At 38.9% G+C, this 27,118-nt stretch overlaps 1 protein-coding gene across 7 annotated transcripts in view; it reads right to left on the bottom strand.

Annotated features, from left to right (window-relative positions):
- The window catches only part of GTF2I (general transcription factor IIi), a 106,855-nt gene that overhangs the window by 25,107 nt on the left and 54,630 nt on the right, over window positions 1–27,118 (bottom strand). The window contains exons 10-17 of one of the 7 annotated variants that reach the window (XM_032431166.1): window positions 24,818–24,877; window positions 22,718–22,774; window positions 20,717–20,779; window positions 13,249–13,359; window positions 11,726–11,791; window positions 8,603–8,786; window positions 5,336–5,394; window positions 4,276–4,347 (exon numbers count right to left, since the gene is read on the bottom strand). In XM_032431166.1, the coding sequence (XP_032287057.1) occupies window positions 4,276–4,347; window positions 5,336–5,394; window positions 8,603–8,786; window positions 11,726–11,791; window positions 13,249–13,359; window positions 20,717–20,779; window positions 22,718–22,774; window positions 24,818–24,877 (672 nt within the window). Of the gene's footprint in view, window positions 1–4,275; window positions 4,348–5,335; window positions 5,395–8,602; window positions 8,787–11,725; window positions 11,792–13,248; window positions 13,360–20,716; window positions 20,780–22,712; window positions 22,775–24,817; window positions 24,878–27,118 lie in introns of those variants that run through there. The other 6 variants (XM_032431167.1, XM_032431169.1, XM_032431170.1 and 3 more) reach the window with 6 other exon arrangements.

The following is a 27,118-nucleotide window of genomic DNA, read 5'->3' as shown; positions in this document are numbered from 1 at the left end:
GCAAGCTTCCCGCGGAGCAGGGAGCCCAATGCGGGGCTCGATCCCAGGACCCTGGGATCATGACCTGAGCCGAAGGCAGACACGTAACTGACTGAGCCACCCAGGTGTCCCCGGATCTCTTTGCTATAAGAATGTGTATTTGAAAACCACACAGAGGGGGCGCCTGAGTGGCTCAGTCGTTAAGTGTCTGCCTTCGGCTCAGGTCGTGATCCCAGAGTCCTGGGATCAAGCCCCGAGTCGGGCTCCCTGCTCAGCAGGAAGCCTGCTTCTCCCTCTCCCACTCCCCCTGCTTGTGTTCCCTCTCTCGCTGTGTCTCTCTCTGTCAAATAAATAAATAAAATCTTAAAAAAAAAAGAAAGAAAACCACACACAGTGTAATAAAGATCATTACTGTTAAAAGAAACACTCCCTCAAGAAATGTGGTAGAGCCTTTCACACCACACCTGGGAGATATGATATGATACGTAATACAATAATTATTACTCAGGGAAATATAGCAAAAAAGAATAGTCATAATTCTAATGAAATTCCTATAAAATAAAAAAGAATCAACTGCTGGAGTAGAGAGAGGAAGAGCAGAAGTTATGGGAAAGGGGGAAGGCCAACTGCATTAGCTGGTCACCAGTGAGGCTTCGTCTAGAGAAAACAACAATCCGCCTGGCTCCCTATTCCCCTCATGTCCCCAGACATAACACCTCTTGTGTACTATGTACCTTTCCCCCCGTGTCTGGGGGAGTCCCACTGTGCCTTCGGCTCTGCCGCGTTCTCAGCACCTGGCGCCCAGGTGTCCACGGATGCCCAAGGCCTAAAACGGACTATTCTGCTGAAGCAGTGGAACCTTCTACACTTACAATGTTTGACACTTACAGAAAACGTAAGCTTTCCCCTTTCCCTTTCAGGAACCTTAGAGAAAACAGCAACCCTCTCTACATTACCTACAGTCCTAGACTCACCTAAGGCCATGAGCAAAAACAAAGAACCAGACTTTTATTGTTTATAATGTAGCAACACGTAAGCTCTTACCTATTTTCTTAGCTCTGACACAAAGCCAGAATATTTCCCATTGGCTCCTTTTTGTGTGAGTGAGTACATGGGCTTGTCAACAGCCTCCTCTTTCCACAAGGCCGAAGTCAGCTTGTTTGGCAAGCATCAGTGGTGCTAACAGGTTTGGCCGACTGTTTTCCCAAGCTCAACTTCCAGAACCACACGTGAGGGCAAAGCTTAAACCTGTTCATGCAGATACTCCTGGACTCTAATGACACTATGGTGGCCTTCTTCACCTGATTCATGTTACTAAATGCCTTGGAAATAAAATGATCTTTAAAGTGGGGAAGACGCTTTAGTTTATTGCTCACTAGCTGATTTCCAACCAGACGTACTAAGAGGAGAGAACTTGTCACTAAGGTCCTGAATTCACATTGGGTAGTCAAGGACAGGGATCAGGAGAAAAAACTTAAAATTCAGACTCCTCCCCAATGCCTTCAATTCCCAGGTCAAGAGTAGAGATAAACAACATCTAGTCAGTGACCTAAGTTCACAGCTGCCACCTGAGAAATACCTAAGAGCTGGTTTATTAGGTCTTTAACACCCACTGCCATGCACCCCTCCGGGAAATGGCAGGGCAAGTAAGAATCATCACCCAGGAGACTTGGCTTTTTGTGGTAAAACTCAAATGGTTTCTCTCGCAGAACAGTGAGAACCGCTGCAGTCCTTGGGACTCTCCGTGCCAGCCAGCCATGCTGCCCTCCACCACAGCCTTCCCCGTGCAGGGCAGCTGGGGCGCTCCGGGACGTCCTCTGGTCTTCTCGGTGACATAATTTAACGAGGTCCAATGTACACTACCTGACTGAAAGGCTCAGTGATTTCTGGCGGCTTTAGCACACAGGTCCGTGACACTGGTCTCTTCAGGAAGTATTCGGTCAGTACCTACTCCAGCACTAAGCACGGTTCTAGCAGTAGACAAGACACGCAAGACCTTGGCTGTCATTATCTACAGCGTTGTAGTGGGAGGCAGAAGACCACCATTAGTGCTTCGAGGAATGAAAATGGGGATGAGACCGGATGTGCTTAATGGTGTGCGGTAGATGGGTACCCCAGTGAAGACCAGGCCAACGCGGCCACATTTAAATTGAGATGTAAACGAAAAGGAGAGGCACAAAAACATCTGAGGTCCCAGCAAGGCAACACTCCCCAGGAGGGCATGACCTTCGAAACTTAAAGGACAAGTAGACAGTCATTACAGCCAGAACGAAGTGAGCCAGTGGGACAGTCCAGGAGGTGATATCAGAAGAAAGACAGGGTGGCTATGACCAGGGATTGTGGGGTTAATTCCAAGAACAAAGGGAGGCCATGGAACAGAAAACAGAAAAGGGACATGCCTCCATTTTATGTTTTTAATGAGATTAAAACCTAGCTGCTTTGTGGCACCGGCTCTGCGCTGTGAGAGACAGGAGCAAAGAAAAGGGTAGGGATTTGGGCTGAGCTCAAAGTCCGGTCAGCAGGAGGCCTTGTGAGAATCGAGAAATCCAGGGTGACTCCCAGGGCTTTGGCTGGGACAATGGGGGAGAGGGTGGTGCCCCCCAGATGGTCGGGGAAAGGAACATGGTGCAGAGGGGGACAAAGATCCTAATTCGGACATGTGAAGTCTGCAGAGGTACCAAACAGGTGGGGGGAAAAAATAAAGTTCTGATGTCAAATGGGAGTTTCCACGGCTCGAAACTTAAATGTAAAAGCCATCAGGAAACAGAGATTCCGATATGCTCACAATGGGAGATGGGAGGGACTGGCTGCCAAGAGAGCACAGCAGGGGAGGAGACAAAGGACTCAGCACCAAGCTGTCAGGCAGCACTCCAAGCTGGACAGACTCAACTAAAGGGAGGTGCCATCAAGAACGAAAACGACAACCAGGGACACGGGAAGAAACCAACAGTCACCCAGGTTCGTAACTGTCCATATAAATGGTTTAAAACAGTGAAAGCAAGAAAAAGAAGAAACACAGCCCTGTTGAAGGCAGGACAAAGCAGGGGAGAGCGGCCCAGGGAAACAAAAGATGCCGCGGTGACAAACCAAACCCAAGTATGGTCAAGTGTTCAGGGATGGGAGCCGGCAAGGCCAGGGAGTAAGAGGAGAACAGTGTGGGGCACACCGCGTTTTTGGATAACCAGCCCTCAGGGACAGACTGTGACCCAGGCCTGCTCCTACAGAGAGGCACGCCAAGTGCTGCGGAAGGGGCCAAAGACAAAGGACTCCTGGACTGCGAGGGGCCCGATGCTGTACCAGCGACACTGGGTCAGAGTTACTCAGGAAGAGAACTCGCGCTTCCGCTGCAGAGCTCTCTCCCCTCTGGTATGGGCCTAAAACTCTTCAGGATTAACATATGTATATTCACCAATGAAAGAAAACTGGAGGTGACACACCGGCCAGAAGGGCTGAAATGAACAAGTCAGGAAACAAGAAATGTTGGCGAGGATGCGGAGAAAGGGGAACCCTCCCACACTGTTGGTGGGAATGCAAGCTGGGGCAGCCACTCTGGAAAACAGTATGGAGGTTCCTCAAGCCTAGAGCTCCCGGATGACCCAGCAATTTCACTACTAGGGATTTACCCCAAAGATACAAATGTAGTGATCCAAAGGGGCACCTGCACCCCAATGTTCATAGCAGCAATGTCCACAAGAGCCAAACTGTGGAAAGAGCCAAGACGTCCATCAACAGATGAATGGATAAAGAAGATGTGGTATACACACACACACACACACACACACACACACACAATGGAATATTACTCAGCCATCAAAAAAATTGAAATCTTGCCATTTGACGTGGATGGAACTAGAGGGTATTACGCTGAGCAAAATAAATCAATCAGAGAAAGACAATTGTATGATCTCACTCACGTGTGGAATTTAAGAAACAAAATAGGATCATAGGGGACAGAAGGGAAAAATTAAACAAAACAGAATCAGAGAGGGAAACAAACCATAAAGACTCTTAATCATAGGAAACAAACAAGAGCGTTGCTGGAGTGGGGGGAGTGTGGAGTGGAGGGGATGGGGGGATAGGGTAACTGGTGATGGGCATTAAGGAGGGCACATGATGTAATGAGCACTGGGTATTATATGCAACTGATGAATCACTGAACTCTTCTTAATTATATGTTTTTTAAAAAGGGGAAAAAAGAAAACGAGGTGAATCATTTCACTGTATTTACTTTCTTAAAGCAAAATTTGGGAAACTTATTCTGTAATATACTTTAGTCATGGGGGAAATCACACTTACCAAATTTTTTGCAGAAAAGCTGATCTACCATCTTTCGCAATTTAGTGATTCTGGCATACCACTCTTCCTTCACTGTTAAGAATAACAAACATACAACATCCTCAAACTGGTGGCATTACTAAACTAGGTCAATTAAGTAATGAATTTTTTTAAAGTTTATGTATTTAAGTAATCTCTACACCCAACATGGGGCTTGAACACACGACCCTGAGAGGTCAGGAGTCGCACCCTCCACCGCCTGAGCCAGCCAGGCGCTCCTGTTCTAAGATTATTTCTAAGATTTCAGAATGTGTTTCTTAAAAACATTGCTGACACCGAATAAAAAGAACAAATGAAACAATGACAAAATGGAAATTAATAACTCAGTAATTTCACAGGTACTCTCAAGTGTCATGATCATAGCTCGGAAACAGCAGAGTGCAGTTCACTGAACAGTAGCCTGCAGGTGAGCTCCACGATGGTAAATTTAGGGATAGGATAATGCTGGCGAGCCTTCATCACACCAACTCAAAGTGACAGGATTTCCATTTTCTAACCCCACCCCCAGCCCTCTAGAGCTGAGCCAAGTGAAGTAAGAGAACAAGTCACAATTGTATTTCCCTGAAACACGTCTCACAAACAAGTGATGATACCCACAGCTCTGTGCTCTAAGAAGTAAGCCCTTTTATGTCCTGTGGATAATGACGAGGGATGATTCAGTTGACTAATGCAGATGTGGGTTAACACACTGATTCACCGTGCCAGGTAACAGACTTTGTGCCTCAGAAGTAGAATGAGTTTAGTTCTCTCAGTCTTCCCAGCAATGTGATGTTTGCACTTATTTATAATGGATTATTAGGAAGAACATGGGTTTATTCTTCTAGAGAGCAGAGAATATTATTTCGATATTGTGTATTTCTTGTACATAATGTTCTGATTTGACACATTTTTTTAAAGTAACCTCTATGGCCACAAGGGACTCGAACTAATGACCCTGAGATCAAGAGTTGCGTGCTCTACCAACTGAGCCAGCCAAGGACCCCACTATGACACACAGTTTGAAACAAGACTGGAGACCTACCTCCTGAAGCTGGTTTATCAAGCTGTAAGTCTTCACGTGTTGAATTCAGAAGTTCATGTCTGCAAGGTGAGAAAAGTACTAAGTATTTACCAGGTAACAGTTAGCAAAAGTAGCAACTACTAGTACTTATTAGATACTCTGTCGTGAAGACTAGTTTTAAAAAGAAGAGACAATCTGAACTCTTGAGCACAATTAAATCCTCATTTCTGGAGATTTCCAGAGAATAATAAAACCAAATGGTAATTGCAAATTGTTTCATAAGGTGCATCTTGGAACATGTGTCCTTCACGGAAAGAGTTCACTTTGCAACCCAAAGATACCTTATAAAAGTGTAACACCAAAAGAAGAGAGCCACAAAACTTTTTAATGAGATCTTTTAATTTTACATTATACTCAAGACTACCTCACTTCAACACATCTATAAATTGGTTATAAAAATCCTAAATATATTTCAATACTAACACATCTGTAAGATAGATTACATGTTTTTTATTTTGTAATACAAAACTGCCCAGAAAATATAATTTCTAGATAACAGAATTTTTACAATCTAACTTATATAGCCCATCATTCCTTTTTGATGTAATGACCTAAAGTCAGGGGTTGCTGGTAGGGGTGGGGATTGGGTCAGAGACAAGAATGACCCATTTCAGAAATGTTGGAAGCTAGCACAGGATTGAATCAATGGTTATATATAATATTCAAATAATATTAGTGAGTGAGAAATAAAACATTGGCTAAACTCTATAGAATTACCCTTTTAAAACAAAATACATAACAAAATACATACATCAAGACGAACCACCTTAACCATTAGAGAAAGGCTTTAGAAGTCCCCCTCAAGGGGCGCCTGGGTGGCTTAGTCAGTTAAGTGTCTGCCTTCGGCTCAGGTCATGATCCTAGGTCATGATCAGCAGGGAGCCTGCTTCTCCCTCTCCCTCGCGCTCTCTCTCAAATAAATAATGTAAAAAAAAAAAAAAAGTCCCTCTCGATGTAGAAGAGGGCTTACCATAACTATAACTAAGTATACTGAAAGGACTTGAAACAGGATGTGCATGGCACAAAGTATCCCATGATGTGCCTGCATTAACATTTAAACATCCAAACACAGTTTTATACACTCGAAGGTTAGCAAATACTAGCAATACTATATATCTGTATATAATAAACTCAGTATAAATATAATTCTATATATTAAAATTCTATATAAATATAACAAACCTATAAAATTCTGTATTTTGCTATTTAAAAATGAATTTAAAATCTCTAATATTAAAAGCATAAAATGACAGTGCAAAAGAGTTTTCTTAAAACAAACTTATTAATGTATCATTAATACATCAAGCAGTGTATGCTTACTGATGGTTCTTGGCTAGTGTCAGGGTTTTAGAACAAGCCCATTGGTTGACAATTCAATTTCATGAGTCCACTAGATCTCAAAACTAAAAATTTATCTGCAACAAGTTTCTCTCTGTGGAGGACAGCTCACTTATTATCTTGAGGTACCTATCTTAGGTCTTTTTCGTGCTTAATTAAATCTTAAAAGCTGTCATCCCCTTACTGAATACCAATACAGATGCAAGCATGCTTGGTTGTAATCTCTGATCAAAGTAGTTAAATTCCCATTTTGTCAGCACAGTACCAGAGTGTTCCCAAAGTAATGAAGTTGAATACTTCTGCAAATGATAAATACTATTATTCCACTACGGGTTTTTTTTAAGGTTTATTTTATTTGAGAGCGAGCAAGGGAGTGCAGGGGCAGGGGGCAGAGGGAGGCAGAGAAAGAGAATCTTAAGCAGACTCTATGCAGAGCCCAAGGCGTGGCTTGATCTCAGGACCCTGAGATCACAATCTGAGCCGAAACCAAGAGTCAGAAACTTAACCGACTCCGCCACCCAGGAGTCCCTATTCCACTACTTTTATTTACTTTACTTAGTTCAAGAGATGTCAGAAAAAAAGTTTAAAAATCAGTTACAATATGAACACAATTCAAAAAGACTCATTCCCAATAGAAGGACTTAAAATGAAAGCCATGTCTTCAGACTCAGCAGAAAATTAGAGAAAGACAATGACAGCTATACGTCAATCACGTACGGGCAAATATTCATGTTCTAGAAGCCAAGTCTGGGCATGACCAAGAAAATCCTGTCCACAGCGACACATTAAGGAGAAAGGAGTAGAGTATCAATGTATCAGTATAATATTTTAGAAAAGCAATACAGTACCAATCAATATCAATAAATAGTGTCTTGTTTTAAGAGTTATTTATTTATTTAAAGCCATGTCTTTCAGCAGAAGCAAACCCATCGCCACTCCCTGCGGCCCGAGTACCACTTGGTCCAAACCCATGATGGTTTATCCTTCTTGTGCCTGTACCTGGTTGAGGAATAAGCACTTGACAGAATTCTAACCAGAGAAGAGTAAGGCCCCTTCCAAGAGAAACAAAGGTAGCTGCTGTCTCTCCTCTACACCCTGCCTGGCTGTGAAGCCTGGAATTACTGCATCCAGCACACTACTGGTCTAAGGAAACAGCACAAGGAAGGAAGAATCTGGAGAAGAATAAAAGCAGAGCTCCATGTACCAGTTTTAATCATCCTACCTCTGACCTCCTTGTAAGGTAAGCATTTTACTATATGAAGTTGACTGACAAGGATTTTTTTTCCCTTACTGCTGCAGATCCTAACTGCTACCCCACCCTTTCCATGTCAGGAAGTCTCTATTTGGGATGCCTGGGTGGCTCAGGCGGTTAAGGGTCCGACTCTTGGTTTCGGCTCAGGTCATGATCTCAGGGTTGTGAGATGAGCCCCATGTCCAGCTCCACGCTCAGTGCAGAGTCTGCCTGAGAGTCTCTCTCTCTCTCTCTCAATCTCTCTAAAATAAATAAATAACTCTTAAAACAAGACACTGTTTGTTGATATTGACTGGTACTGTATTGCTTTTTTAAAATATTAAAAATTTTTAATTCTGATTAAATGAATACTCTACTGATACTCTACTCCTTTCTTTAGCAGACTTAGAAGAAAATTCGACAAAGACAACGACAGCTATACGTCAATCACATATGGGCAAATATTCATGCTCTAGAAGCCAAGTCTGGGCATGAACAAGAAAAACCTGTCCACAGCGACACATTAAAATGCGGTAAATAAAATAATATATAACTCAAATTTAATTAAAATACAGCCCTAGAGGTTAATGAACATTTGATAACAGTATAAAAAGATGCACTAAACGAGAACAAAGACAAGAGTCCAAAGAGCGTCTTACTTCTTAATCACAAAACGAATCCTTTCCTTTGCCAGTAATATCCTCTCAAGGCGAGGAATTCCGTAAGTAGATGGCCTTCTAAAAGGAATTCCTTCCGGAAGTCCTTCTACATAAAGATCTTCAACGTGTGACTGGAAAAGAGGGTATGGGATCGTCACAGGGCCTTTGGCTTTTATAGCTTGAGCTTTAAGGATAAAAAGAGAGAGGAAAAATCATTAATTGGCAGGGATTAACCACACAGCTTGTACGACAGAGTAATTGAATACGTACTGCTCTGTAACTTTTATAACTTTATCTTTGCTTCTGTTTACTTTAACTGAATCACAAGAAAAGTAATACAAAGGAACTAAAAGGAAAAGAACAACAACGATGCCGGTACTCTAACCAAATCTGCAATCAAATAATGTATTATTTTGGGGGAACGTAGATGCAGCTAGACGATCTACTGAAATCTAAAGAACGTACGATCCAGAAAAACATACTGGTTCACACCAGTTAATACATACAGTATTTACAGGAAATAGTATTTTTCAACGATAAACATTAGTGTAAAAAGGATTTTTTTAATAAAATAACAGAAGCAGAAAATTTTTCTGAATTGTAAATATTCTGCTACAATTTCTTTGTCCAAAGGTAAAATAATGCAGCAGCTGCAAAAGGTCAAAAGCATGGGGAGTCTCAAGATTCAAATATAATGAGAAGACCTTAGTGATTTTATCAAACAAACTACAAAGGGTCAGATTCTCTAAACAACAGGGTACATCTGAACATCACTGGGTATTACATGTATGTTTTCAGGTGTGATAATGGAACTGAGATTAAGACGTGGGGCTCGAACCCACGACCCCGAGATCAAGAGTCGCCTGCTCTACTGACTGGGCCACCAGGTGCCCCTCAACTCCCCATTTTGAAATGTAGACTTCTTAAGAGCTGAAATGACAGGATGTCTGGGACACTACAGTTTTAAAATACGCTTGCATCAAAAAGAGATGGGACAGGAGAGAGAGGGCAAGAAGGAAAATATTGTAATGTTAAAGGCTGTTGAATGTGGGTGATGGATACTTAGAGGGTCTCTGTATCATTTACTTTTGTTTGGAAATTTTCGTAATAAAAAGGTTTTAAAAAGCATCGGTTAAGCTCACAATAGAGGCACATTTATAGACAGTATCAAAAATTCCACTGTTAAACCTTCTGATGCTGAGTCAATCGACGACAAATGTTCTAGACTGCAGACACCTATGGCTTTTCTTCCAAAAACTTCTACTTCACGAGCACGGCACCGCTACGGAAGCAGCTTTCTAGTGCGTGTGCTGCAAGAACAGCAGATGAGCTACTGACCTGGCCAGAAAGGCCCTGTAAGCCCCACAGGGAAAGGACCCCCGTGGCTTCCCCTTACTCCCAATTCCTCCCACAGGAATCCCCCTTCATCAGAACAGCCGCCCTTTTTCACTAGTATTTTAAGTCTGTTGGCTAAACATTAATACGTGTACTGAAGTTTCAAGTGGACCACAGTACACAGTAATAATGACATTTAACATCCGTTGTTGACATAGTGCATCTGAAAATCCTATTCACGTAACAAAGAAAACATCTTCCTCTAAGGCTATCACCATTGTTTCCACTTGTAAAATGTGAATATTGTTCTTATAATCTCACAATAGTAGGAAAACATTATTTTTTCTTTTTAAAGATTTTATTTATTTATTTGACAGAGAGATACACAGCGAGAGAGGGAACACAAGCAGGGGGAGTGGGAGAGGGAGAAGAAGCAGGCTTTCCGCTGAGCAGGGAACCTGATGCGGGGCTCAATCCCAGGACCCTGAGATCACGACCCGAGCCGAAGGCAGACGCTTAACGACTGAGCCACCCAGGCGCCCCAACATTATTTTCTTATATGCAAAATAATGAAATAAATCACCATCACAACAAAAGCAAAAACATAATTTTTGTTTCCCTTTATGAAAAGCACTGAGATTTTCTAACAGTAAATTATTTTTACTCGAATCTGTACTACAATAAGTATATAGCAACGAAAGTATATACAAAAAGTACTTACTATGTACTTACGCACCAGCTATTACAGACACTATGGTGTCTATCTTATCAAATCTTCCTAACACATCCTGAGAGAGGATGAAGAGAAAGGGCTGAGCATTCTGTCCCCAGGGCCTATAACCTTACCAGCATGGAACAGTGCTGAATATAGAACAAGTTCTGGGAGTTTCTGCTTTGAAGCGGACCAATTAAGATCACAGGGAAAACGCTATGGCTACTGGAGAGGGAGGGCTACTAGGAGAGCCTTAAGGAGAAGTTACTGAATTTACTCTCATTCCGAATCTTCACGGACGGGTCAGCTGTCACCCATGAAAAATGGTACAGGAGCTATCATTTCAAGTTTAGTAAACTAAATAATGCCAGTGTAGTCTATCATTTAAGAACTTCACCCAGAGAAACTCAGTGATGCGGGAGAGCACTCCAAAAAGAGGATTTTCAAGTGAAAATTCAGTATAATCAGCCCATTTTCTAGACTGTTAGTCCACTGCAAAGTTAAGAATCCTCCAAATAAAAACACAGTTCAATGAAGGTTGCTATTTTTAGATGATATATATTTTAGGTAATATATACCAACCGGGGGTAACATGGTGCTTGTTTTTTTGATCACTACCTAAAGGCAGATGTAGGACAGAATAATAAAAGAAAAGGAGAAGACAATTTGTGACCTAACTTAACCAATTATATATCAATTGTCAAGAAAATACGGACACAAGATGAATACTGGACTTAACACAGCAGATGAAGAAAGACTATTATGAAGAAGCTCGTCTTCAATTCGATCTCCAAGATCCTGGACTCTGCAACAAATATGTAAATAAACCCCCAAAGGAGCATGTTGAAGGGTTAAAAGAAATGCTAACTGGTAATCACAGAAAGAAAACTTTCCCAAAGCTTCACAGTAATCTAGGAGACAAGGTTTCTAATACTTGAACAGACACTCTCCACAACCTTCTGATGGACCGATACGTCACTGTGAGAAGTGAACTTTCTTACACTGGATGAAAAGTAACCCAATTGTTAAAAGGCTTATCAACAAACAATTACAAGAATTTCTGAGTTTAGACTTACCATATTTTCTTTCAAACAACTCTTCCACTTGTTTCCGTAGATCAGTAATTCGAGCATTCCATTTCTCTGAAAAATTGAGAGTTTTAAGTTACATCTAAACAATAAATCCCTGTCTGGGGGCGCTATTATATTACAATGACCCAACATCTAAAGACTTATTTTCTACATAATACATCCTAATTTTTTTTACATTAAGTAATCTCTATGCCCAACATGAGACTTGAACTCACGACCCCAACCAAGATCAAAAGTCACACATCCTAGTTTTAATAATCCAACTCCATCTATATAATTTTACTGCTTTCTTAAGAACTTTTCCCTTTTTTGTCCTTCTTAGAATTGGTCCAATGAGAGATTATAAGAGATGTTTTTAAAGTTTATTTTCGAGGGGCACCTGGTGGCTCAGTCAAAAGAACGTCCAGCTCTTGATGTTGGGGTTGTGAGCTCAAGCCCCACATGGGGTGTAGGGATGACTTAAATAAAGTTTATTTTCAAAACACTGAGTACCTCTTTTTAGCCTGATAATTTCTAAAAAGGTCAGAAAAGACCAGTCCATTTAAACAGTATAAAATGGAGGCAAAAAAGAGGAGGTGTCCAAGGTCATTCAGGAAACCTTCTAAAACACGCCTAAATTGTGTAGAAATAAGTATTTACATATAGTTGCACCCTAAAATAGAGTGCTAAGGAATATAAATACATGTAAACTTACTATCTATAAATAAAATCAATTTATATCCAACATTTAATGACTATGACAAATTAAAATACTAAAAAGCTATTTAAAAAATGCAGAAGTTAAATGTTCTACCTATTCAAAATATGGATCGCAAATAAAATTTGCTCCACTGATATTTTATTAATCCCTTCAAAAAGATACACTATCCACTGGGGCTTGGTTAGATTAGCTGCTGGCAGTTACACAGAACACAAAAAATCAAAGTGGAAAACAGATCTTAAATAAGGAAAGTTTTATTTTTTATAAAGATTTTATTTAGTTATTTATTTGACAGAGAGAGAGAGACAGCGAGAGAGGGAACACAAGCAGAGGGAGTGGGAGAGGGAGAAGCAGGCTTCCCGCCGAGCAGGGAGCCCGATGTGGGGCTCCATCCCAGGACCCTGGGATCATGACCTGAGCTGAAGGCAGACGCTTAACGACTGAGCCACCCAGGCGCCCCAAATAAGGAAGGTTTTAAAGCTAAGAAAAACGTCTTAATTACTGAGTCATCAAAACACTGATTCAAAGTCTATTAACCGTACTTAACATCAGAAGACACAATGTCTTGTGCTTTGGTCAACTCACACTAAGCTTCAACAATGTCTGTAAGCGTGCTTCAAATTGCCTTGGTTTTCCTCCTGTTAGAATCTAAGGCAGTAATGTATTTTAAAGCATCTCCCCCCCCTCCACCCCTACACACACACACACACACACACACACACACACGAATGGCTCCAAGTTTTAGGAGAAACAGAAAACGTTCAGAAGGAAAGAAAGAAAAGGGACCTGTATCTGAGGTAGAACCTACCGAAGTTGAACTCCCTCACTTTCCGCTTCCCAGCATTGGCAGGCTCCGTGACTGGTGGCTGGGGGGGCTCGCTGCTCTTTGGTCTCTTGGTAGGTGGAGAATAATCATCATCTTGAAAAAGAAAATTGTCATCACTGGAGGAACAGTCTGAGTGAGTTCTGGCTGCCGTCTGTTCAATTCTCAACATTCAAAAGACGGGGGCCTGTACATCCGTTTGCAGCCGCCCCATCAGTACTTCTCTAAGGTCATTTGAGGCCTACTCCTTCCCAGTTACACCTGCAGTTTGCCTACTCTTGAGGGGAGGTGCTCAGGTGAATAGTCCTCATTTTCCTTTGCCTTACTTCATCTTCTTTAGTCTAATTTGAATTACATCCTCCTCAATTTCCCTCCTCCCCTAAATCCTCTCAGCTCCTAAGATTACAGTTTAAGTCTTTCAGGCAAAAGGTTTTAAGAGACAGATACCTACAATTATACAAATATACACGAAAAGGGGGAGGAAATACAGCTTGAAGAGAAAAATATTTCAGCTTATATAAAATCCAAGCATGCATAAACAAGGGAGGGTAGGTAACTTATGTCAAACACTTTTAACAAACACAAAACTTACAGAATTAATGAAATAGGGCTACGTTATTTGTGAAACAGATAATGCTGACTGAGTCAACACAAAACCCAGTAGAAATGAACAAGCAGATATTGAAGTAGAGAATGTAGACTACTTCAGATGTTCGTAGTGCGAGTTCGTGCTACGGTCTTCATGGATATGTCCTGCACCTCAACCCTGCTAGGAAACTTCATCTAATGCTAGAATTAAGGACATCTGGATAAAATAAGAAAAGCTATCAATGTCATCTCTTTTCTAGAACCCTGAAAATGTCACGTGGCACAATACTAAGCTTTCTGCTCAAACATCATCCATAAGTTACTAAAAATATCACTTTAAGAAATCTCTACTTGAAACTCAGTATGGGACAGAAAAGAAATAATCACTGTGTTAAAGACAATCACAAAAAGCTGCCATTCAAGTAATACAGATCACTCTTGTAGATAATTTTCACTCTCCTCTCACAGCTCAAGAAATCCGCTCCATGAATGTTGTGTGACTTCACCTTGTCACATGCTCAACAGTGCAGCTGAGATCAGACTCTGAGTGTAACTCTTAGCACCAAACTAGCATGGTACTCTCCAAGAGATAACAAGAAATCCAAATTCGGCCAAATACACAACATTGCCTGGGACAACCATACATAACTTCTATGCATTTTGCATGTTAATCAAGGGAAAATCTGACCGAAGCCTAAAACACCTGTCTGCCATTCCTCTCAAGGAGTCAGAGAACACGACCAGACGCTGTCGCCTGGCTCACTGACTTCGGGTTCTTCCTCTAATGCCATTTGCTGATTATTCTAACCAATAAGAGAAAAAGTCACTAATATCACCAATACCAGATTAAGTCACATCAGGACCCATTTATGAGCTGGGAGACAAAAATGCCATGTTCAGGGGATACTGGGAAATGTTATCATATGAACAACTTACAACACTCTTTCACGTGTTGACTGCCACTGTAGAAACCCTTCCTCAAATCCAGAAAAAAAGAAATCTATTGTAGAAGATTTAAAAATTACAAACTACTAGTAAAATAAAATTTGACCGTGTCATGTGGGCTTATTAAATTACTACAAGGATTAGTGGTCAAATGGCTGTAAAAACGGTCAAAACACTATAAAAGATTATCAAGTAATTAAATTCAACCTATAAAGACACATTTGGGAAAACATATGAGGTATCATTAATACATTTACCCTTCCATTCTGAAAATGTACTGGGAAAAAACAAAACAACTTTTTCCATTTCCAGATTTTTAGAAGCCTACGAGTATTTTTATGCTAGTGTGCATAAAGTAAAATGAAAGACACTCGTTTCACTTAGGAATAGTGTCAAACCATTTTTGCTTTATTTTAAGTAATCTCTACTCCCAACGTGGGGCTCAAACTCATGACCCAAGATCAAGAGTGGCGAGATCAGACCAAGAGTGGCATGCTCTACCGGCTGAGCCAGCCGGGAGCCCCGGGAGCCCCCCGTGTCAAAGCATTTTAAATGCTTAATGTTACCATTTCTTTACAAACATTAAGCAATGACATTAAAAACAAAAGTACTTTCCCTGTGGGTCATTATTTAAACTGTTAACTGAAGTACATAAAACAAAAAGAGTATAAAATTAAGAAGACAAGAGAGCTGGAGGGTGGTAATGAAGAATCCCAGCAATCTATTATATTCATCTCAACTATAAACTCTTTGAAACTGAGGCCCAGGGGAAAGGGCAAGAGAGCTTTTCTTTAAGTGTCAAGACTGCTTCAATCAGTCCAACTTTATTTTGCAACGTAGAGAATAGGATAAACATATTTATATTATAAAAGTAACCTCATTAACCATAAACAAAAAAGAACAAAGACAAATCTAGGCGAGTATGTGCAAACAAGACAAGCGATTGATCAGACTGTAATATATTAAAAAGTGGTTTCCCATTTCTCTCCAGGGACAAATAAGTTTAATCTATAAATGTGAACAAATACAAAGAGATGTATTATTTGTGGTAACAAAATATCACACCACACATTCTAGTAAAAGACTAACCCACTTCATATATTTACTAATCAATCTTTGGGTGTTTTAAATCCTGTGAAACGTGGAATGAAATCACAAGGACAGCTCTGAACTTCCATAGTCTTTTCCACTCTTTGCTGCAAAAAACTGTCATTTCTTTTGCAAAAGTATGAGAAAATGTTATTCTTGACCTCAAAATCCTTGCCACAAAGGATCAAAATTGCATCTCTGTAGCAAAACTATCACATAAAGCTCTAAGCATTTGCCTCTTGTGACCCTCAGGTCTGGCAGACCGAATGCTGTCATTCTAATTATCACGGCGTTTCCACATTAGAAGCAACCACTTTTGTGTTAGAGACACCTATTTCAGGAAGCTTCAAATTCAAGCTCAAACTAAAAATGTTTACATCATCAATGCTAAAAACTTTTAAGATAAATTTCAAAATATTTTAACGTGCACAAGTTGTTATGCGGTAATAACTAAGAACTACGTTATCAGTACGAACACAAGCACCCACACTTTGAGAAAAGGCAGCTACTGTCCCTAACTCAAAGAAAAGCCCGTTCTCTTTTTTGCAACGTATTTACAAATATACCTACAGGATAGCACAGACTTCAGAGCTAAAATTTATTACGGCATCCTGAATGCTGAATGCATTAACAGAATATGAAACAAATTTTCTGGTACTTTTATTTGCAACACAATCCAATAGTAATATTTTACAATCTGACACCTATCTTTTAAAAGTCAAAATAAACTTGACACTACATCCCTTTTGAAATTATGCACAGCCATGAATTACCCTACACATTTCAAATTAATGGATGGCAGTTTTCATCCATGGATCCAGGTCCCAACTCCTCTAAAACTCTAATTTCTACATAAACAACTGGAAGTTCATTACGTGACTCTTCAGCAGCTATAAAATTCAAAACACAAAAAATTCAAATACTAACCTACTCAATCATCCAGATTCTATGAACGTGCCGGTAACATTTCTAAGATGAGCACAATAATTAAACAATGATGAACAGCAAAGCCTACTTATTGACTCTATTTTCAGAACTCACTCTGAATTCACCCACTTTTATCTCCACTCCCTTGGTCCTGTTCTAAAACACCTAGCCTTGGGCCCTGGGTAACCACACCCAACAGCCTTCTGCGCTGGTGTTCTTGCTCCACCCTGCCTGCTCTCGGTCTTTCACAAAGCAGCCTTGTTTCTTCAAAGGGAAGGACAGAACCTGTTGCTCCTTGATCAAAACCCTCCAGTGGACTTGCTTATCTGGTTCATGCCTAAATCCTTACTACCTCGTACAGGTCCCAAGGCACAGACAAGGTGCGTGGTATTTGCGCAATGATTAAATGAATACTTGCAAAGTGCAGTCCTCAAGTATAAGCAGCAGCCAAATACTGACGAAGGTCCTATGCATGAATGTCACAAAAAGGATTCCAACAGAGGATGACAAGTAATCCAGCTACTGAAGCTCTAACAGTGTTCTCCGACGACGGTCCACGTGCCAACTATGTATAGAAGTGCACCTCTGTGTGGAAGTATTTATGTGTTTCCATGTACAGGAGAAAGAAAATCTACTACTTCAAACACAGTTTTACTTAAGAAGATGAAGGATTAATTTCTTTTTTTTTTTAAGATTTTATTTATTTATTTGAGAGAGAGAATGAGACAGAGAGAGAGAGAGCATGAGATGGGGGAGGATCAGAGGGAGAAGCAGACTCCCTGCCGAGCAGGGAGCCCAATGCGGGACTCGATCCCGGGACTCCAGGATCATGACCTGAGCCGAAGGCGGTCGCTTAACCAACTGAGCCACCCAGGCGCCCCAGAAGATGAAGGATTAATTTCTAAATGCATCTCTTTACAATCAATTTAAAGAAAAATCTGGGGTGAAGAAACAAACAGGAGGTTAGGCCACAGCACAATGGACATGTGTGAAAGGCTCAGGTTTGGGAACCAATGTCCTAAAAAAAGTACATGATCAGAGAACCTCTTCTGAAGCACAAAAGATCCCTTTATTACCATGCCCATGACAGCTATATCAAACAATTCTGAAATAAGATTTTCTCTGCATGCATCAAAGACCTGTCAGCTGTCTGATTTTACCCCCAAATGTGGGCACAGTGTTTACTAAATTAAGGCAAGTGTGGTCCTCTTATTCCAAAGGCGAGTTCCCAAACCTCAGTCACACAAGAGGGGAAGCGTGTACCACTGACTTCAAAGACAAATGGATCACCATGGACGGGCGAGCACAACCCTGAGCACACACCACCAGCAGTGGTAAAGATTAGGATCCAGATGACGTGTCTGCATCGATGCCAAATTAGCCTCTTTGCATCTCCACACGATTTCAAATACAGAGATCAATGATAAAGTGCTGTGGAAAAATCTAACAAACTTACTTGATGACAAGTTCTTTTTTTTTTCTTTTGTATACTATTTGGGAAATGCAGAAAGATATAATGGGAGAAAATAAGTCATCCCAAGCAAACAGGATTATCCTCATTTAGCTTCTTTTAAGCTTTCTAGATACAATTTTCCTTTTAAACTTGCTTTGTTCATGAAAGGCAGGGATTTTTCAATCTCGAAACTTCTTATAGTAAGGGTCTTTTTTTCAGGTCACTTACTTAAAACCAAACTGAACAAAAAACCACCCCCCTATTTCAATGTTTGTGTATTTTTTTCTATTATGAGGATATACCACATTTTATTTTTCTCACTATCGATATTTAACTAGTTTCTACAATTTTGCAATCATCTTTCCAGAAAAAATATACAATACACTTATCAAACAGATGTGTATGTAAGTTCTCATTAGATGTGCATGTAAGTTCTCATTTGACCTTCCTTGTTAATATCACACTTAACAGTTTACCTTCCTTCAAAAAAACCTGGCATTTCACTGCTCTTCTGAACATAAAGACATTCTACAACTTGTTGATAAATTCAGCTGGGTAAAGCAAACTTCTGGCACTGTCTTAAGATTCAAAGAAACAGGATTTATCACTCTCCTCCAAAGAATCAAAAATGAAAAGACTGACACACTTTAGGTTTATGATCCATTTATTTCATGATTATCTTCAGAGGTCTTTTGCTATAAAAGTATTTATTTTCTAAGCAATTTTAACAGCCTTTATCTGCTTTAAGCGTTCATAAATCCACTAAGTTACTAGTCCTATTTAAAAGTTTTATTCTAGGGGCACCTGGGTGGCTCAGTGTGTTAAGCGTCCCTCTTGGTTCCAGCTCAGGTCATGATCTCAGGGTCATGAGATTGAGTCCCACGTTGGGCTCGCGCTGAGTGGGGAGCCTGCTTAAAATTCTCTCTCTTGCTCTGCCCCTCCCAACCCCTGCTCTCTTTCTCTCATAAAAAAGTTTTATTCTAATTATTTTAATAATCATCTATTTTTCCTATCTCTACAGAAAGGACAAAGTTCTAAGGGTGCATAATAGTTACATGCTCTTAAGATGTCCTTCTCTGATAACTGAGGTTTCTAACTAAAAAGCAATTAAATTTGAGTATTTAATGCTGACTACAAACAATTCAAAATTGCTTTTAGGTTAGTAAAATTATATTAATGGTACAAGAAATATGTATGTGATATTGAGGTATTAACACATGAAGTATGAAATAAATTTTCATGAGAATCATCAGCTATATATATATATATATTCAGAAGCAATGAAGACAAACATTTTGAATAGTATGAAATAGCCAAACATGATAAATAACAAATGACAAAGGAGACAGGTTATTAAAAGAGAGAGAGATCAAATTAAGAAAGGTTAGGCTGCAGGAAAAAACAAAACACGAAACAAAAACACACAAAAAAAATCCCCAAAACCTGAAGTACCAAGATGTGTGGTTGGGAAGGGGGAGGGGGGACAGACCTATGGAAATGTGATCTATGTGTATTTTAAATGTCTGTTATAATGTTGTATGCTGAAAACATCTACATAACTTTGCAAAACTATATATACATGTGTATTTATATATAAAATTACCTTTATGTGTATACACAATAAAATGACATCTACCCGAGTTTAGGGACTTTAGAACAGGGCGGGGGGTGGTGGTGGTAAAAAAACCTCCATATAGTGCCATTTACTGTAGTGTTTCAATATTTTACCTTAGGAAAGAAGTACTGCGGGAGGGGGGGTACCTTTGAGAGGTATAGTGTGAGACATTAATTGAAAAGGAAAAATATCAACATGCATTTAGTAGTTATTAAATATGAAAAGTGATACTGTTAATAATCCCATTAGCTGGATTTATACATAACTCTGGTCCATCTGCATTCATGCGGTACCTTGGGAGACAAAATTAGGTTTGAAGCCACTTTAGCTAAAGATATTTCTTAAGAATCTATTTGTCGCTACTGCTTCAAAAGTTGTTTTTAAAGAGATTCTGCATTAGCCTTTCATAGTTTTCTAGGGGCAAACGTGAAGAAAGACAAACTAACTCTCCACACTTTCCCTTCCGTATCATTGAGGTACTGGTTAGCTCTCTTCTATCACGACCCAACCACAGGTTCTAAAATCTGTTCTCATGTGCATCACGTCTGGTCATAGTTTTCATTTATTTTCGATTCCCGGTGACAGAAAAGGATAGCTCGGTCCACCCGCAGGCCACCGCTCGAGCTCACGGCTTGCTTTGTTGTCTAGAACTCCCAAAGCACCGGCTGCGCTGCTGGGAAGTGGGCTGCTTTGGTCACAAATACACATATATGCTTCAATTCTTCTCACAAGTTTCCGTTAAGAATGAATGAAATGCATACTTAGCAATGTGAATGTGACAAAGAGTTTTATGACCAGAAGTAAATTTTTGGAATCAAGGCTTTTAGGTAACTAACCTTCAATAGTCACCTCAACTTCGGGGTCCTCACTTGTTTCTGAAGGGACATGCTGAGTAGAATCTTGAAAAAAATAAAATTCTAAAATGACATTCATTATAAAGCACTTTCTGTATGTTCCAACATTTCACTGATTTGTTACTCCAAAAGCAGCCTACAAGAAAATTTTTACTGGCATTTGAATTCAGCTCACAGTTGTTAGGTTAAAATATCTGACCCTTTTCATTGCAAACAGGGATAAGAGAAAACAAAAAGAAAACTCTGGGACAAACTATTTGATAATACCAAGTTACTTGCATTAAGCATTGATGGACTCAAAAACCTCAGATTTTAGAAGAAGGAGAATATAATGCTGTCACTATTGTTTTCCTGCTGTAACTAGAAAATGCTGGGATAGACACAAAGGCTTTCTCTTTTGTTTACTATTTCCCCTCTCCTTTCAGAAATCCTAGGAGTGGTTTACATCGTTAAATAAAACCACAACCAATGTTTTGCTTTGGGGACCTTCATATCAAGACAATGACTGGGACAGATGCATACAGGACTCTATCCCCTAACTTGATACGGACTTAGATATTTTATTTATATTTGTGTTACTACACAAAACAAATGTACATCAGAATGTTAGTGCTGGAAAGCTCAGCTAGAGAGCATCCTCATCAACTCTCTTCATTTTGTAAAGGTTGAGAGATTAATTGATTTGCCAAAGATCATGTTCACTTGTTAGTAAAGAAATAAAGACCAGAACCCAGGTTCGACTCAACTCTGTTCATACAGCAATGTGACAATAAAAATCTCAAACATCAAGTATTTCAAAGCCTAGTCATCAGATCCCATTGTGGACTATGGAGCAACGCAGACTGCCTGAAGACTGCCTGGGCCCGGTGTGGCCTGCACACAGGTAACTCCCTGGTGCACGCAGACCGCCTATCTAAAATAGAGATGTTGTTACAGAGGAAACATCTATTACCTCCACACAGTAAAACATCAGGGAAAAAAAAATCATCCACACTATTTTCTATAAAAAGTTCTCAAAAAGAAATGTCAAATATTGTTGAAAATAAGCATCTCGATATTTTTTGCAAGAAATGTACTTCAGTTAGAAACCCTAATTCTAATTCTAAAACTGAATTTGGAAAGCTTAGCCAACATTCCAGGGACCTTAAGACCACCTTCTCCTCAAAAGAGGGTAGAAATAAAATTAATGACTTTAAAAAGTTACATAAAAAAGCAAATGTAAGGAATAAAAATTTATCGTATAGACTCCCTTTTTATTCCAGGGAAAAAAGAAACACAACATGACCAGTTTATGAGAGAAATCATAATTCTAAAACAAGATTCAGATACCTTATGCCAGTCATTTTCCTTGGGAGAAATCTACAAGAATTCTCCCGGAGCTACATAAACTGCTGAGAAATAGGAAGCCATTCGGCAAGATAACAGTTTCACTTAGGATTGCGAGAATTTAAAGAGCCGTACCACAGTTAAGTATTTCCTCAATGCCACAATTGAAGGAGGATTGGCTGAGAAACAGAAAAAGGAGTTCCATAGGGTAGTTGTGGGGATAAAAATAATCAGAGAGAAAATCCCTCCTTATTAATCTTATGTGGAAATACTACTCTAAAAAATGGTACCATTAAATAATATGTTTAAGAACGAAATACGAACAGAAGCCAGTCATATTTTTAGGTCTAAAATACTGAAGCCATTCTTTCTTAAGGGATCCTTAATATGGCACAAGACGATCAGGATAAAAGGGCAGTATTTTGCATCATGAAGAGTTTTACTTACCACTTCCGTTTTCATCCCCACATGCTTTATTACTCAGTAGAGTAAAATATGTATATTACATCTTAGGACTAAAAAAATAAACCTGTTGGCTAAGAAGGCATACCAAAATAATCATCTTTCTGGTTCCAAATAAGGTGTTTTATGGGTAATATTTAATAGAGAACAAACACAATACGAATACTGCAAATTAAAAATCCCTTTATATCTAACCTTCTGCTGGTACTTCCATTTCTGTTCCTTCATTGCCTTCTGAAGAATGATGGCTTCCTAAAGAGAAAATAAACCACATATACTATACCAGTAAAAACTTACATTGAAAGAAGAGAAACTAGGCAAAACTGCAAATAATTTAACACTTAACCATACAACATATACAAACTGATTAACTCTTTCGCAGTTAATTCCAACAATGTGATCTAATTCAGAAAAACATGTAACACTTCTATTTGAAAGCACAAAAAATTATTTTAAAATGTAAATAGATAAAATAAACCTAAGTCGGTTTGGGGATTTAATATTATTTACTGTAACTATACAATATAATTACTGATAGATGTTGGAATTTGAGATACAGAACAATTATGGTTCAAGGTACCATGCTCATCTGTCAATGACGCACACACAAAAACACAAATCAGAGTAAATGCTATCTTTGCTCACAGACTATTAATAAAGTCTACATAAACAAGTTCAGGTTTGGCTGTGAAATGTTTCCTGCTTTCCATTTTTACAATGGCGGAAGCTATGGAAACTCAATCCCCATTATTTAATCAAAGTTGTACTAAAAGGAAACTCGTAAGTTAAAATTTAAGATACTACCTTTAGTCTCAAAAGCATTTTAATTCAGGTAATATAATCTGCCTGCTTCTAAAAACTGGAACATAAAGCAATGTATCAGGTTAGGCAGTCACAAGGTAAACAGGCTCATCCTACTAGAGCAGAAGTTTTACTCATAAATAGGAAAGAAGTAATCTACAACATCAGAGAGCCACTTAGGATTAATTGCCCAAACTGCCCCAGAATATTCATCCTCTGTCCTTAAATGTCTGAGCTGCAAACATGGAAAAAGCTGCAAATCACTGCCTTCGTGTATCAATAAACTATATTACCTAGGAGTAAGAATAAATCACACAGGGGAAGCAAAATCCAATCTATTTGGTCATCGACTGATAACTGAACTCAGAAGCTATACTAACAGTGTGACCCTCAGACATAGGTTTTAAGTATATTTTATCTTGATTTTTAAAGAGCATCAATTACAGTTTCAATAACTGCCATTCAGCGTCTTAGTACCTTTTAACTTAAAATGCCTTAATAAGGTCAAATACTTTGGGTTTTTAAATGTCTAGCTTTATGATGCCATAATTATCTTGGGATTCTCTTCCACTTACTCCAATATTATAAAAACTCACCTGAGCTCAAAACGCTAGGTAAATCTATAAATCTAGAACCATGAATTATTCTTTAATTAACTTTTAAACTATGCTTTCTCAAAACACAGTGCCCCCGCCCCACAACACCTTTAACATTAACATCTGAATTCATGGAGCATTGGCTTCTTTGACTGTAAAGTCAATGGAAACAAAGATGTGAGGTCAAAGGGACAGGAGTTAATGGAGCAGAGACCAGTATTTAGTGAGGAAAGGGTGGGTAAAGAATAACAAGGTAAGGAGGTTGTTCCACCCTAATATCACAAAGAGTGCAGGTCCTTTCTGTTCTTTTTTTAAATCTGAAATAAGCAATTACATTTACAGTCAAAGTAAAACTAAAAATAAAAAAACAACAAAAAAAAACAGATCCTACTCGACCACAGCCAGAATAGACAGAAGTAAAAGCCATCACAAATAGCCTACAATCATCAAGTTAGGGCACACTATACAAAAATTCCCAGAAAAGTATTCAATTAATAAACTTAGGGATTTATTTACAAAGTGGTATTTCACAAATCTTTCTAAAAACTAAGTATCAACATGACCTTATCGAAATTTACATTACTAACTATACAATAAACACCGTATTTCTGGCTATTCTGATATAAGGTATAAATGTGTACTTTACCTTAAATATGAAAGTGTGTCATGTACCCATTTCGAGATTCATTACTAGATTCACAAAAGGGAAAATTGGTTTTGAAAAATTGTTGCTTGTGAAGTTCATTTATGTTTAAAAAAAAGGCCAATACATTTTCTTTTTCCTTTTCCATTTTAGAAAAGTAACAATACAGATATTAATACTAAAACACAGTCTGTCCAATATAAAGAACATCACATCAGAACAGTATGTGGGAAAACGGAAGCAAAAAGGTTATACCTTGTAAAGACTTCGAAAGGGGGAGTTTGTCATCAACATCATCAGTTTCGGAAGGGCCTGCTTTGGAATACAAAGATAATACTTCAAAAGTAATCCCAAAAATGTATTTTGGGTCACTTCAGTAAACAAATTTGGGTGAGAGATATGGAGTAATACAGCCTTTTCATGAACAAAAAAAGGCAAAATGAAAAAAATATGACAAAACGAGTGGCATCCATTTATGGTCTTATTGAATGGAAAAGGTGTACTCAGATAAATTCGTATATAGACAGTCCAATGAGATTTTGAAAATGACCAGACATATATGGATTGAATGGGAATGACATGTCTAAAACGGTGGACATGGGTCTTTCTACCCAGTAGAAGGTTGGTTCCTAACAGCAAACTGCAACTTTCACTTCATACAGATTGTAATTGCAGATTTATTACACGAGGTGTATTTCTTCCTTCCCTTACAAATATTTAATTTTCTGTCATGCTGAAGAGAACTGCAGAATCAAATTGTTATACCTTCCTCAGAATCTCTAAAATCATGTAATTAAACTATCAGCAAGCCTAAATCTCCACTGAAACGGAAACAAGACAAACTAACAGTTATTAATTCACAATTCCCCCTTTCCTGCAGATCCACAGGATTCCTTAATAACCTCACATTGTTCTTCCTAGTTATTAATACAGTAAGTATTCTGAGTTAACTAAACCTTCACAGAACACTATAAAGATTCTGACAGCACGTTACATGTAGTATCAAGCTTGTTAGTGACGAGAGTAATCAATCTAAAACAGACAACAAAACGTTGTGCTTTTAATGTCTACTTAAAAGAAACAACGTTCTTGTACTAAAATGAATACAAAACACTTCACTATCTCTGAATATAGGATAGTGTTATAAGACTTTTGAAAAGTGCCCCTAACTCATGAGAAATTTCACAAAGACTCAAACTACACATTATAAGTAAAGAACATGTCATAGAAGAAAAAAAGTTCAGAGAAAATGCACAAACTGTATTTGAAATTTCAACTAAGAGCAAGATGCTGAATGAAAGAGGCTTGAATTCAAATGCCTGATTTACTGCTTCCTACTCAGGCGCTCCTGGGTAAACAATACACAGAAAACAATTAATTAAATGATAGCTAAGGGTGTTACTTGACCTCTAAGTTCGGCTTTAGCTGCTTTTTCTTAAGTCTGGCTTCGTAGTATCCTAAGTATTGTTCTGCTCTAGTTTTTTAAAACTAAGGTCCTCTTTAACACAAAGTACATTTTTGTAGGATTTCTATTTTAAATAACCTGTTTATGGGGCACCTGGGTGGCTCATTGTTAAGCATCTGCCTTCAGCTCAGGTCCTGGTCCTGGTCCTGGGATCAAGCCCCTGCTCAGCGGGAAGCCTGCTTCTCCCTCTCCCACTCCCCCTGCTTGTGTTCCCTCTCTCGCTGTCTCTCTCACTGTAAAATAAATAAATAAAATCTTTAATAAATAAATAACCTGTTTACTTCTGAATTCTAATTACCCTAATTATATTATGTTCAGAGAATTTAAGGTTATCCGTGAACAAGGATAAAGTCAATTTTTGTAAAAGATCCATGCTTTGTAAATTTATGTGCTTGGTGCTGAGTTCTACATGTGCATCAATTAGCTTATTTTTCTAAACTGTAGAATGCAAATATTCTACTTATAATCTATGGGTATTCATCAGCATGATGTTTTAGTTATTGACAGTCATTTGTTAGACTCTCCCACATGACTGGGGCGCCTGGGTGGCTCAGTTGGTTAAGCATCTGCCTTCCGCTGGGGTCATGATCCCAGGGTCCTGGGATGGAGTCCCGTATCTGGCTCCCTGCTCAGCAGGGAGCCTGTTTCTCCCTCTGCCCGCCATTCTCCCTGCTTGTGCGTGCACTCTGTGTCAAATAAATAAATAAAACCTTAAAAAAAAAAAAAATCCCACATGACTGTAGGTCTATAAATTTATCACAATTGTGTCAATGCTTTATTTCTATTTTAATTTTGAGGCTATATTGTAAGGTATATGTTTGTGTGTGTGTGTATATATTAATAATCACTATTTCACCTCAGTTACTTATTAGTATACATTATATAGTTTAACTATTTTACCTATTACTTTTTTTTTCTTTGGCCTCAAATTAATATTGTTAAACTTGATTTCTAGTGGTTAATATTTGCCCAGGATACCATTCCAGATCACTGTCCTCTCAAACTACCTATGATGTTTAATTTTAGCTATGTATGTTTTAACACACATATTTGGATTTTATTCATTCTAAGCACACTCAAAATGCTAGTGG

Source organism: Phoca vitulina, unplaced genomic scaffold (genome assembly GCF_004348235.1).
Source record: "Phoca vitulina isolate PV1807 unplaced genomic scaffold, GSC_HSeal_1.0 scaffold45, whole genome shotgun sequence".
NCBI lineage: Eukaryota > Metazoa > Chordata > Mammalia > Carnivora > Phocidae > Phoca > Phoca vitulina.
This window is presented reverse-complemented; position numbering and strand designations above follow the sequence as displayed.